The sequence below is a fragment of the Tribolium castaneum genome, chromosome 1 (genome assembly GCF_031307605.1).
Source record: "Tribolium castaneum strain GA2 chromosome 1, icTriCast1.1, whole genome shotgun sequence".
NCBI classification, from domain to species: domain Eukaryota; kingdom Metazoa; phylum Arthropoda; class Insecta; order Coleoptera; family Tenebrionidae; genus Tribolium; species Tribolium castaneum.
In genome coordinates this window covers 24,603,873-24,617,089 of record NC_087394.1, presented here as the reverse complement: position 1 = coordinate 24,617,089, position 13,217 = coordinate 24,603,873, and the positions used below count along the sequence as shown (strand labels likewise).

Genomic DNA, 13,217 nt, shown 5'->3' with positions numbered 1-13,217 from the left:
AATATTTTTGATTTCATAATAATATTGAAATATTTTTGTTTTGATAATAATATGTTTAAATATTTTTAGCCATTGGTGAGGAGGGGATTTTTGAATGATTTTTTTAATTGTGCGTGTCCCGCATGGTTCTGCTTTCGTCCCCTCGCTTAGCGTCTCTTCGAGTCATTTGTTTTACCGCTGCGTAAAACAAGTGAATAAAAAGCAGTCCATACATAATTCACTTTATGGCAATTCGAGGTGTGCGCATACAATTTTTTCCATTTCGGTTGGTGTCGGCGCTCTTTTTCGCCGTTTATGTTCTAACAAGTGATAGTCCAGTGTCCGCGAATTAGCATTAATGCAATTCTCGCTGAACAATTCCGACAGCCCTTTGTGTAGGTTAGTTATGGCGGTCGGTAAGATTAATGCGACGAATTAATTCAGGATCTCGCCGTCTGGCAGTCCTGTCTTCTTCTCATTAAACATGGCGAAGCTGCGTCGAAATAGTTACCCGACAAAAAAAGTGCCCATGCATAATTCTATAAGTACCGCGGATTATTAAGCTGCTTCTCTTTTTTAAAAGAGCCGTCGCCGTGTTAAAAATCGCACAAATAAAAGCGCGGAATTCTCTCCCGAGACCGAGGCGGGAAAAAAAGCGCCGATTAATTCGACCAAAGAATTGCAATTTTAATTAAGTATTTCAACCGAATTGCAACCGACACAAAGGAACCAACGTCAAAACGAAAAAATAGCACGAAACACAATTTTTCGATAGAGTTTTATCAATTTTCGGTACAAGTTTTTTCAGACTTTATTTTAATTAACCTGTCAGGATTCATGCGAGGAAGTTTGACAACGCATTTCGTGCAGATTGCTTCGTGTCTTGGATTAAACCAGCGCAAAGACATCTCACGAGAAAGGACTAAGTGTGGCAGTTAAAAATAATTTGCTTTTCTATAATAGGGAATACCATTGAATCAGTATTCTCTCCATCGAAATTTTTTATTACGCAATAGTGTCACAAAAGTCAGGAAAAATTTAAAAAAAGCTCTTGAATTTAAGTAGCATTTTTCCTTGATCTTTGTTGTTTTCTTCTTCGGATTTGCTGGGCTTCCTTAGTCACTTCTTTGCCCAGCAAAGCGCAACAAAAGTGATAATTAAAAATTCAATCCGAGCGAATAAAAATGCGCGACATCTCCATTAATTCTTGCAAAAATGTCTCTCGTTCGACCATCTCGAGATAATTACAAAGATTAAAATCGTTAATCAGTCGTCTTCTCGGAAATCTGTTAATTAAACAACAAAGCAAAAGGAATTCGTTCTAATTCTCTCGATAAAAAACTTTTGTTATAATCTCTCGTATATCTAAACTCGGCAGCTGTGACAAGGGCCGCCGCCGCCGCCCGATTTTGTACTCTGTGTTGTATCAATTTATCACGAATTTAAGTTCGCGCAAAAAATTAATTTCCCCTTTTCCCTCTAACATCTGGTCAATTTTTCATAATTACACTTTTTCGACACTGTGACGATAATTATCGACTAGAATTTTTTCCTTCGAGGGACCTAATGACTGTCGACCGCACAACAAAAAAACCTAATTATATAATTAGTTATGCTCAGAATGACAGTCAGGTAAAAGTTAGACAAGCCTTCTATTATAGTTGTTAATGAACAAACATTTTTCAATGGAAGGTTTTTTTACTCGAAAGCTATTGTGTCAAGTAATTAAATTAAGACTCACCCATTGATGGATGTCTGAGTCATGAACCAGCCCAGGAAGGCTTTGACGACCGAGTGCCAAATTTGAGTCAGAATCCAGTCGGATTTTTCTTCAGATTGTTGAAGAAATTTGATGGTTTCGTCGTCTGGTCCCAACTCGATGAATTTCGATGACAGGTCAAGAGGGATTTTTGATAAGTCGCAGTGGTACCACTGAAAGCGAAAAATTTGCAACAGTTAGGAAGATTTATGGATGATGGGTGCTTGAAGATATAAATTTCTGAATTGTCGGGTATTAGAGGTCATAATGTCGATACCCCAAGATCCTGTGCGATGAACCGTGGAGGATTTAGTACGTGATTGTCTGATAGTACTATAATTACAACCATTTCAAAATTCGCTCTAAAATGTCTCAAAACGCACAGACAATGAATTGGAATAATTGAAGAGTCGTGCAGCAATGTTTTAAGAAAATAAGTTTTAATTACCGAACGGTGCGAACCTTTCACGTCTCCTCTAAGCGAACTTTTCAATTTGGCGAATAACAAGGCAGTCGATTGTGAAGTTTCCGCGAGAATAATTAATGATACAATTCCCTTACTTGTCAGTGCAAAATAATCACTTCAGGTGTTCGTCAAAACGAATGCAAATCTTATGAATATTTATATTGTGTATGCATAGGGAATCGCGCCTTTGGTGAGGAGGCGCATTATTATTCATACCGTAAAACAAAAACGATGAGACGTTAATTGGCCTGGTACTGCGCCAAAGGCCTACACCCGACAAGTAGTTCGAGATTTAAATAGACAATTAAGTAATCTCTGAATTGTTCGCCCGAGAAGAATTCACATTCTATAGCTTTGCATATTGCCTACAAACTCCTACAATAACCGATTCTCTATGCCTGAGACAACCACCATTTCAATGCTTGGAAATTAGTGGATTTTATGTTGCACCATTTTTGCCCTTTTTTAAATTGCTGCAATTTTTGTAGAGATTCAAAAGGATTAAACACTTGTATTAATTTAGTAGAAACATAGTAGTTAAAATGTCTTAAAAAAAATTAATAAAGAAAACTTAATACTACTGATAAAGATCTGCTCGAGCTTTAAAATTTCTGAATTGGAAAAACTTTTTTTTAATACTTGGGTAATTTGGAGCGTGGGTAAGACTGATGAGCTTATTTAAATCAAGGATTAATTGATATCAGATCAGATGTTTCTTTCCAAGTATTCGAACAGTATACAGGGTGTCCCAACTAAAATTTGCATCGCTTAAAATACCCGATTTTGTTCAAGATTGGAGAAAATGCGGAAACCGGTTAATTTTAGTTTAAAAGAGAACCAAACTTTATCTTGGTTTCAAAGTTATTTCTGCCTCCCTCTTGAGTCCAGAGCTATCCCTTCAGAAAAATTAAACGGCAAGAGGGGTCGAGTGATACATCATTGTCTATACAATCATGTACCTACCTTTTTTTCAAGTTTAAACCATGTATTAAAAATTTCGAATTGTTTAAGTTTCCCTGAAATTTTCCAAATTGTCAATCTGAAATACTCTCGCTTAAATTTTAAAGAAGTTTTTTGGTATAGATAAACTAAGAAATGTTCTTTCTGCACTGTTGTTTTTACGTATTAAAGTAAAATGAAATTGAGGCAGTAAAATTATTATTTTCACCGAGTCTATTACACAGTTTCTCCTTGATTCTGTAAATTATTGTTATTACATTCTTAAAATGGTTCAAATTACAGAACAAAGAGTTCAATTATCAGAGAGGCGTTTGATAACACCAGCAATGTTAGACAAACTTTAATAAGTTTGGCGTTAATTATTTTATTTTGTTACTTTAAAATGTAGAAAAATTAGTGCAGATGCAGATAACATTTCTAAGTCCATTTATACGAAAAAACGTTTAAAATTTGAACAAAAGTTCTAGATTGTCAATTTTCAAAATAGCAATGACCATAAAACAATTTCGTAATTCTCGACAATAAATCTGTGAAAATTAAAAAAAGTTATATAGACAACAAAAACAGCGTCAAAATAATGTGTGACTTGACCCCTCTTGTTATTTAAATTTTTTGAAGGGGTAGCTGTGAGCGCCAAAGGAATGCAGAAAAATTTTTGAAACCAACATAAAATTCGGGCGCCTTTAAGTTGAAATTGACCTCCCTGCCCTGTTTCAGCATTTTTCCAAACTTGGGCTAGATTGGAGATTTCAGGGGGTGCAAATTTTAGTTAGGACACCCTGTATGCAAAGTTCTGATTGACAGATGGTGAGAGTATAAGGCCCAAATTTAGTTTTTCAAAGAGAGCTGCAGAAGTGCTTAAAATATTTGATGTGGCTTTGAGTGGATACTGAGTTATTTCTTATTCTCCTCGTTTGTGTAATTTCTCATGGCACTATCTTTTCGTTCGTGTAATGAACACATTCTATGATAATTCCTGCGGTTTGTTCCACCGTTGGTAGCAGTGGTTGATGCACGGCTTGTCTGATGTCAAGATCCGTTCAGAGCCCACCTTATTTGTGTAGATTCGCGCCCGTAACGAACCGTCATCGCCGCATTTTCCGTAATGAAGTAACATGAAATGACCGTTTCACCGACATGTAAATAAAGCACTGTCGAGGCGAATAAATTAAAAAAAAATCGCCGTCGGCTCTCGCCATATTGCACATTAGCCAATTATCGATAATAACCCGTCACGAGGAGCGAATTTCCTTCGAATCGCCTTCGTCGCTTGAAAATTTACATTTGGCTGATTGGTCGGGGATGATGGAAACATACCCGAGGGATCCATCCATCACTTACCTGGAAAAACAGACCCGGCCTCATGTGCAACCGACATATAAGGTGACATTTAATAAACAAATTGCGCTTATTAACTTACGATCGGAGGAATCCATCTTGAAATTGCTCCAAGTTCGATTGCGTTTTTTTTTCTTCGTTTGCTGTGTTCGAGCCGAAATTGGACGGTTTTATTGAACTTTACGAATCTGATCGAAAGTTTCGACAGCATGTGCTTGTTTGTTCCATACACCAATAACAGGGAGGTAAAGGAAAAAATTGCCTCACGTGTTTAACGCTTATACACGAGACTGAGATTACGAGATTATCTAGTGTGAGTGTGAACGCAATTATTTTTAATGGCAGGACGCGGACCACCAAACTGAATCAACACCCAACCAGAATTTCCTAGCTCCAAAATAGATCTTTTCAACAACTTGTTTATCACTAGACATAAATTTTTTCACAACTTTCTGCCGCTGAAGAACGAGAAAAAAAAATTAGTTGAAATGACCTTAATAATCAATGGTTTTAGGATATTTCTGTTTTTCCCCTTTTTTGGATTCGACGTTTCCGTTAAGATGTCGTGTCCCACATCTGTCGATTTCCGTTCAATTGTGGGTACAAAAACGTGTAATTTGTTTATTTCGCGCTTTGACAATGTGTCGTGTTGAAAAAACGTCGCAGTTGAATCGTTGGCCGGATTAAAGAAGACACGGAGCGGTAAAAACCCACTGGGTTGATATTTTTATGGCGTTGGTCGAAGTGGACAGGAGGCGGCTGCTTCCATTCCTCGCATGTTTCGAAGTAAAAACTCTTTGGCCACTCTTTCTAGTCGGGTAGATTGTTTTGTCTTCGTGAGTTTAGTATCGCTTGGTGACGTTTGTGTAATTAGTCGATGGGGCAGGTGTCGAGTGCACTCAACCTCTAATTCAACGACCTTGCCCGGATTTTTTCCGGTAAACGAAATTAAATAAATTGCTTTCTAATATCTGGTCCCAAGCCTACTTTCAATTTTACAACAATATGTAATTACTCGTCTTAATATCCGGTCAGAGATTTTTTCACTGGAGGGTTTTGAGGCGAAAGACAGGATTGAGTTGGGTGACTGGATTTGGTTTAATTAGTGGCAAGATGACGGGCGATTTTAATTCAAATTATGTACACTATAGCGCAGCTTACAAACGTACAAATTACATTTCAACCATTGTCAAGTCGGTACTGTAAAATGTTACCTTTTTTCTTCTCTTATTTACGTTTATTTATTTATTTATATACGTATGTATTTATTTATCGGGCTGTCTGTCAGACTTGTAATTTAGTGTGACTGTGTTTAGGTCTTATTGTAATCGTGAAAAGTGTTGACGTCACTTCAATATCGCCCGTCTGTCAGAACGCTTTTGTTCATTTTCTTAATGCAGCTACTGGCTTAGCTCACTTTTGAGCTTTCAGCTACTGGATTCCACATAGATTGACTCGCTGATGCCCACTTGTCTAGTGCTTGACATCCACGACCATGGTGGGAAACGTATCCTGCACCCATTACCAGCATTTTCACTCTTTTATAAACCACCAAAGTGCTGTTTTCCGAAATCAAAAACCCGAGGGAATGAAACCTCATTTTCTTATTTTTAGCAAGAAATGAGAACGAAATTCGGAATGACAAATTGATATTACTTGAAAAAAATAGCAAAGCGATTTAATAACAAAGAGTTTTTCGATGTGGGGTACTGGGGAAAATAGTTGCAGTGGAATAAGAGGAATATTTTTTCTTTTGGTTCTTTTGCAGAATCGTAATGCCAGAATGGATTTTAGTTCTCGCCCTTATTATAAATAACTTATCTGAATAAAGAATGCACGTTTGGAACACGTTTTGGTACTCGCATCTCGTCTCGTATATTCGATTCTTGCAAGGGGTCCGAGTATTTTACTTCGGTCGCAATCAAAATGTGATCGAGCGCGCCGCGAGGTATTCCGAAATACATAAATTCCCATATATTGTGAGAGAGAAGCAACCCCCTCAGTTCCACCCTTAAGTAAAAATATATGTATCGAGTATTGGAATCGAATCCCGTGCCTGACACTCTGATACATTTTAAATTCACATTCGTAAGTACGGAAAATAAGTCTGATAGCGCGTCGGGAGAGAACGCCAGGGCCTTTGTTTCCGTTATTAAGCCCAGCCATTTTTCCATTTCCCGTCTTTTCTTCTCTTGCGTTTTGTTGTTGTATTTCATACGAATCCGCCTTGATTAGTTTCGCCTCCCGGCCTCTTTTCCGCCTCCTTGAATCATGCCTCGACGAAATTTATTCCAATACTTGTTGTTTACAAGACATTAGCCATATCGACTCTCTCTTATACAATCAAAGGAGAACAAACTGCATTCGACAACAACTACAATTAATCTAGAGAGAATTTTCAGACTCGAGAAACGACCATCATTCGTCTGCCAGACCAAAACTAAGCTCATTCCGGATTTTGCAATACATAGTTAAATGTGTGCACGTTTTGTCGTGTCAGCTCGCAATTCACGCATCATCGTGAATGTTTAATACAAGTCGCTCGGTGTTTTTCTCCAAAACCCTTATGTGAACGTGGCACATGCAAGGAGAAACTGGCGAGTGTGTGTGTCTCCCGGAGCCGTCCTCCTCCCTTTCCGGTCCCCGGATGCAAACGAGCTCCGAGATAGAGGCAAGAGACACCGGAGATCGAACGGTGATCGACTCGATGCACCTTCAGGATGCAGATTTGTGACGTTTAACGCGGTATAAACGACACTGGCTGTCTCACAGTCTCGTTTCGCATCCGTTTCAGCTTCAGATTTTCATCATCTAATATTCAGTCGAGTTTTATGTGGAAAAATGACGACCGAATTAAAAGGTGTGTGAGAAGAATGTCGAACCATTCAGAAAGTTAATTTATCCGTCTAGCGAGTTAATGAGATCCCGTAATTTTGGCTGTCGTAGTTAGTAAATAAAATAATTAGCGCCGGTCCGGCCCTGGATTATTTATAAAGTCGGGTGTTAACAGAAGAGACGGCGGGCACCTCCCATTCGTACCCTTTGAAATATGATTTTAATTAAGTTCTCATTATTTATGTTGATGAGGAGGCGAAGATAAGTGCAATGTTAATAACAATCATAACTCCGAACGGTAGCAAATAGTGGATGGAACGGGCCGGAATGCCATCGAGGCGGACCTGATAATTAAAACGGTCGGAATCCGGTCGGATTGTCGGGATCTGATATAGACCGTGTTTACATACCTGCCGACCGGCGATTTATTCATTTAATATTTAAATGGGATTACTACCGAAGGGAATTGGCGACCAGGTAGCCCACTATCGATGCTAATTCTCTCCGACAACTTGTTGGCTTGTTGGACACGAGCCGGCCCTGTTCTCGACGCGTTTACATTCTTCACGCACGCTTCACGACGGAAATATCAGGCAGGGACTTACCGAATTTTCGGCACGAAGAAAAAAACAGAAAATCGATTTAAAAACTATATTTTCTTCCTTCCTTCCACCCCACAAATGACAACTTCGTCTTTTAGACATGGAAAATGGAAATTTAACAATGAAACGTTATTAAGTACAAGTTGATGTGGACTCTTTTTATTTAACTTTTAACCTCTTCATTTTTCAAAGTCCAAGAAGTTACTACTTTTTTGTTTCCAAAAGGTTACAAATAAAGTGAAAAAAAGTTAAATATTTTTGTCTGATTACTTAATATGTAATTGCGAAAGGTTACTATCCAACACCAAAATGTCCCTTTGGACGAAAAAGTTTTTTGCGAAATTGAAGTTTTAAAAATGTTTTTCCTTAAAAGTCTGAGTATTTTTAAAAGAAGCTTGTCTCTTTTGTCGTTTGATGTACTGAGTTCAAATTTGAATCCCGCTGACGATCTTACTTTTTACTTTTTCAAGTAAATTTTGTGTGTGATGACGCGTGTGGTACAAGATACTTACATTTAATTTTTGGAATCTCCAATGACAATATACATATCTCCCGATTTGTCATAATAATAAAAACAACACACGCATATTATTATGACAAATCGGCAAAAAATTCAGAGAATCACATATTTTGTTTCAATGTTATAAGCTAGGAAAGCTTAGATACCGTACAAATTTTAAGTACATTTCTGACAAATCTTCAAATATTGATGATCGATGATAACATTTTGAAGAATTTTTTTTAAGAAATATTTAATAAACAAATCAGATAATATGCTACTAACTCTTTAATAAACTAATTTTATTGTTTCTCTTAAGAGGACACCTCCATTAACCAGACAAAAACGTGTCACAGTGGGTGTCCGTTTATTGGAGACTTCACTGTATTCAACTATCGCAAATCTCATAAATGTTTAAAATCTTCACATTCCAACTTAAATTTGATCACCTAATAATACTTGAAAATTGAAATTACATAGCATAATCAATAAATTTTCGGCCTTCAGATATCAAACGTGATTTTCCTAAATGTATCCAAACAAAAGGGTTTACTTACCCATTTCGTTTAAAGAAAGGAAAAATTGAAAATTTATTGAATAGTGTTTTATGTAATGGCCAGTAGATTTTTCATTTTTCGATTTTTTTCATTTTTGCATGCTCTCGTCACTATTAATTTATTCAAGCGTGCATCTCTCGGTCATTGTGAAATTCGGGTAGTAAGCGCGCGTGACAATTATGCGTTTTTTTGGAGGGAAGTTTGTCAAGGGACGTAGTTTACGAGCGGTCCCTAAGGTATGCTAACCTCCGGTTACGTACCTTCCCTTTTAGCTAGGCACTCAACGTGGCTCCCAGTCATAGTTCTATGCATCGCACGCCGCCACGCACCACTTCAACATATCGTTCGTCCTGATAATGTATTCGTATCGGGAAAAAGCTTCGCTACCGACCAGGAAAACGCATACGTTTCGTAATTTACACTTTGACGACGACGTTTCCGTCGAAGCAAAAGAAGGACTTTTGATGCCTGCGTGATGTATTCATGACGGGGGTTAACAAGAGTTTGTGTTCCCCAAATCTGACGCTACGATGAATATTTCAAGTTATTGCAGACGTTCGAAGAGGATACGAAGGGATTAAGGTGACGCTTTGTTTCTGCGAAAAGGGCGGCGGAGCAAAAATCGATGCTCAAAAAATAAAAGAATAAAAGATGAGATTTACACAATGCAAAATATCTAATGACAGGATACTATTGTTATTTTTATTCTGTACAAAAATTGCTTCAGCCCCAGAATAGCGTCTTGAAATTTCGAGTGATTAGTTTGTGTCAGTTGTTTCATTTTATGAAAATGTAGTTACTTGTGGCTATTTTTAAAGGATGCTGTCGTAAAGACGCTATTGTAATGGAATCAAAAAAGCAAAAATCGCTGTTAGCCGAGGCACCGCAATGGCATTGTATGCGATTTAAAATGCGGTCCCAATTAGAGCTTTTGAAGCTGTTATACATTGACGATCTTTTTGTTTTATCGCAAACATTTCGTAAACACAATCGCGATTATTCAGAGCCCGGCATATAATTGGCGTAAATAACGACCGGGCGCGCGTACGAAAAGAACCTTGAGACCCCTTTTTAAAAACTTATCCCGAAGAAGAATTGATCGCATTACAGAAAAATCTAAATCACAAATGATACAAAGGGAGTAAACTTTCTTATAAAAACTACATTCCATTGTACAAAATCCAGTTAACTCATTTCACAAGAGCGAGTCTCCTTTGCGAATTAAACATTCCGGATTGGAGCGAGCGGCAAATGTGAGATCGTGCTGATCATGGACCCGGACTGTATTCTTTTCTTTGAAGTATTTTAGGGAGCGGGCTCGGTAATGACGTTGCCGGAGTAATCCATGCATACACGGGCTCTGAAACTACCCCACACACACACATTCGGTTTCTTTTATTTTGCGAATCGCGAAAAGATTTGATGAAAATCCCCGGCTGCGAGGGGCGAGGGCCCAATCAGCGCCGAATTTAAGATCATTATCGAGCGTCGAACACCTCAAAAGGACGATTCAAACAAACGCTCGCGCCCCGAGATGGACCATTATCCGAAGGAAATCGATCGAAATGATAGCGCACAATGGAAAAATTTGCTCCCATACCCAAAAACAATTTTTAAAGGGTTTTTAAAGAAAAGACAGTATAACAAAAATGTACATTCTTTACTTTCTAATTTTTTTTTCATCAATTAGGTACTACTTTATTTCTTCTCGCATCCCTAAGCGGCTTCTTATGGATTAGTCCGTTATGACACAAATACCAAAAATAGAATTGCAAAAATTATACACCCAATAAGAAAGTGTTTTACTGATCGGTTTTATAAAAACTGCTAATTAAGTAAATTAGCTTTATTAATTAGGTACTATTATTTTTAGACCATCCGATTAAAAAAAAACAATAATTTTGTGGTTCCAAGTCAAGTTTTTATTTACAGAAAAAGGGTAATATTCAGTCGAGATATAGATTTTTTCGAGTATTGAAAAACTTCATTTTCTAGCAATTTAAATGCACAAACAGATAAATAAGACCCCACCAGATCTAAATTATGCAAAAGACAAAACGTGCGGTTTTATCGATATGAAATAACGCTCATTACAGTCACGATACTCTATTTACTCATATCCACCACGCCATCTCCGAAGAACTCCTAAAAAATTACCCACCTGGACACTCAACATGACCTTAGACTTCTCGAAAAGCATCTTCGTGAATCAAGTACCGCACAACAAACCATCATCACCTTGACTGAACAATAAATGTCTTAATCGTGGGATTCTGATAAGATAAGAAGTCATAAAACGAATTCTGGTTTGCCAAAAGCGGGCAAGTAACGAATTCCCTGTTTAGCAAATTGGTTTATTCGAAAACGTTTAATAAAAATATGCAGTTTATAAAATCCCCGATTGTGCGTCGTTGGTGTATCTGGGGAGTTTCGACGCAAAATTGAATCGGGACTCTATGCCCACGTCCTCCGAGTCGCCCCCGCCATAACCAACGTATCCATAAAATATTCACAAAGCAAATACTGATTTATTATTGAGTAATTGTTAATGATTGGTGGACGCTTTGATGACCTACACGTAAAGAAAATTGACGATAATTGGGTTTGCACAGCTACATGGATTATTTATGTAATCATTGTTCATAACGAGGGGAAAAGAAAGCAAAGAAACCGAACGAAAACGCTCGTTTTTCAATCTTGTTGAAAAAACCTAGGCAAGGGGCGATTTTCAGGCACAGCAAGCACACAATCATTAGCGTGTTTACTGACCTGGCTCTTGTCAAACTGACTCAGGAAGTGGTCCGTTTGCTGCTTCTCGTACAGAGCCCGCGCGAGGCCCCCACGAGGCTTAAAATTCAACGTGGGCCCTATGTCCTGATCGAGACAAAAATCACGATCCGGTCCTGATGAACTTTTGTAACAAACACCATCGTCCACCATCGCGGAAGAGTTGAATAAACAATGAATTTGATGACAGACAAAAGTGAGGTTATGCGGCACGAATTCACAAATTTACGCACTGAATTGTCTCAAGTAGTACAAAAATTGGTAGGTTTTGTAAAATCACAAAAAACGTATGTTAGGGTCAGGGAATTGGACACGTAGGAACGGTTTTAGAGCGTATTTGCTTTCACTTTTGACAGTTATAGAGTCATTGAGTTGGCAGCGCTGGATTTGAGATGACAAGAAACTACTAGGCGCGTAATTTGAATCAATTTTCGTGGGCTCGTTTTGATAAAAATGACTTGTCAGAATAATTAGATTAAATTCGAAAGTTGCATTGATCGTTTCGTGGAATTGTTCTTTAGAAATGAGCTGAGTAACAAGTTGTAATGAGTCTTTTGCAAGTAATTGCGTAATTGTCAAAAATATCTTCCATACATTACATTAATAACCGAGGTGAAAATCAGTTTTGAGCGAGAGCCGAGGTCCATTAACAAAAACCAGTAGCACGATGTTAATTTGAAAGAGATTTTCTTTTTTGTTCCTCGATGGACGTATTATGAAGCAGTGGCTAATGTACAGGTCTACCAGATGGAATTACAATTCACATTAATCTCAATTGTTCGGGGAGAAAATAAAGAAGACGACGTTGGTTCATTTCGGTAGCCAAACAAGAGCGACTTAAAGTTAATTAAGAATGAAATTATGACTGTATGCAGTTTGAGTGCAAAGTGTTGAAAATTGAAATTTTAATTAATCTTGGGCAAGACGAAGAGGGGCAAAAAGCTTTCATTAAGACGTGACTGGAGGAAATCGTGTCCGAGGAAAAAACCGACATTGAGTTTCGAGTAATTTAAATTTAATTATAATCCGAAATTTATACACAAACAAAAATCCAATTAAAACGGCGGAATTAAATTCGAGAAACGTTTTAACACGCGAAATCTCTAAATCGCATAAAAATTATCCGTGCGCATGATACTTTATTAGTGTCGAGACGTCGGCGAGGAAAACCGACCCAACTTACCGGACCCTTAAGGGCCGGAATTCCTTAAGGATTTTCCCGGTTTTTTAAATTGCATCGTGTAATTTCTACTCGAGTATAAATGAGGTTTTTTAATTGGAAATCCGAGCTGCGATCCGGAGGGACAAGAGGGCGTATAGTTAGCGATTTATTTTAATGAGAGTTTCGTTTCTTACGCCGAATCGCATGCCAAGTAGTCCAATAACGAAATATTATTACAATCGCTCTTTGCAGCTTTTATTGCCCTTTTTTCAT

At 37.8% G+C, this 13,217-nt stretch overlaps 1 protein-coding gene across 3 annotated transcripts in view; it reads right to left on the bottom strand.

Moving 5' to 3' along the window:
* LOC103312480 (uncharacterized protein) overlaps positions 1-12,180 on the bottom strand; it is a 60,806-nt gene extending 48,626 nt beyond the window's left edge. Inside the window, exons 1-2 of one of the 3 annotated variants that reach the window (XM_008193190.3) lie at positions 11,765-12,180; positions 1,721-1,911 (exon numbers count right to left, since the gene is read on the bottom strand). In XM_008193190.3, the coding sequence (XP_008191412.1) occupies positions 1,721-1,911; positions 11,765-11,935 (362 nt within the window). In that variant the 5' untranslated portion in view covers positions 11,936-12,180. Of the gene's footprint in view, positions 1-1,720; positions 1,912-4,584; positions 4,734-11,156; positions 11,278-11,764 lie in introns of those variants that run through there. The other 2 variants (XM_008193192.3, XM_008193191.3) reach the window with 2 other exon arrangements.
* Between the last annotated feature and the right edge of the window lie 1,037 nt (positions 12,181-13,217).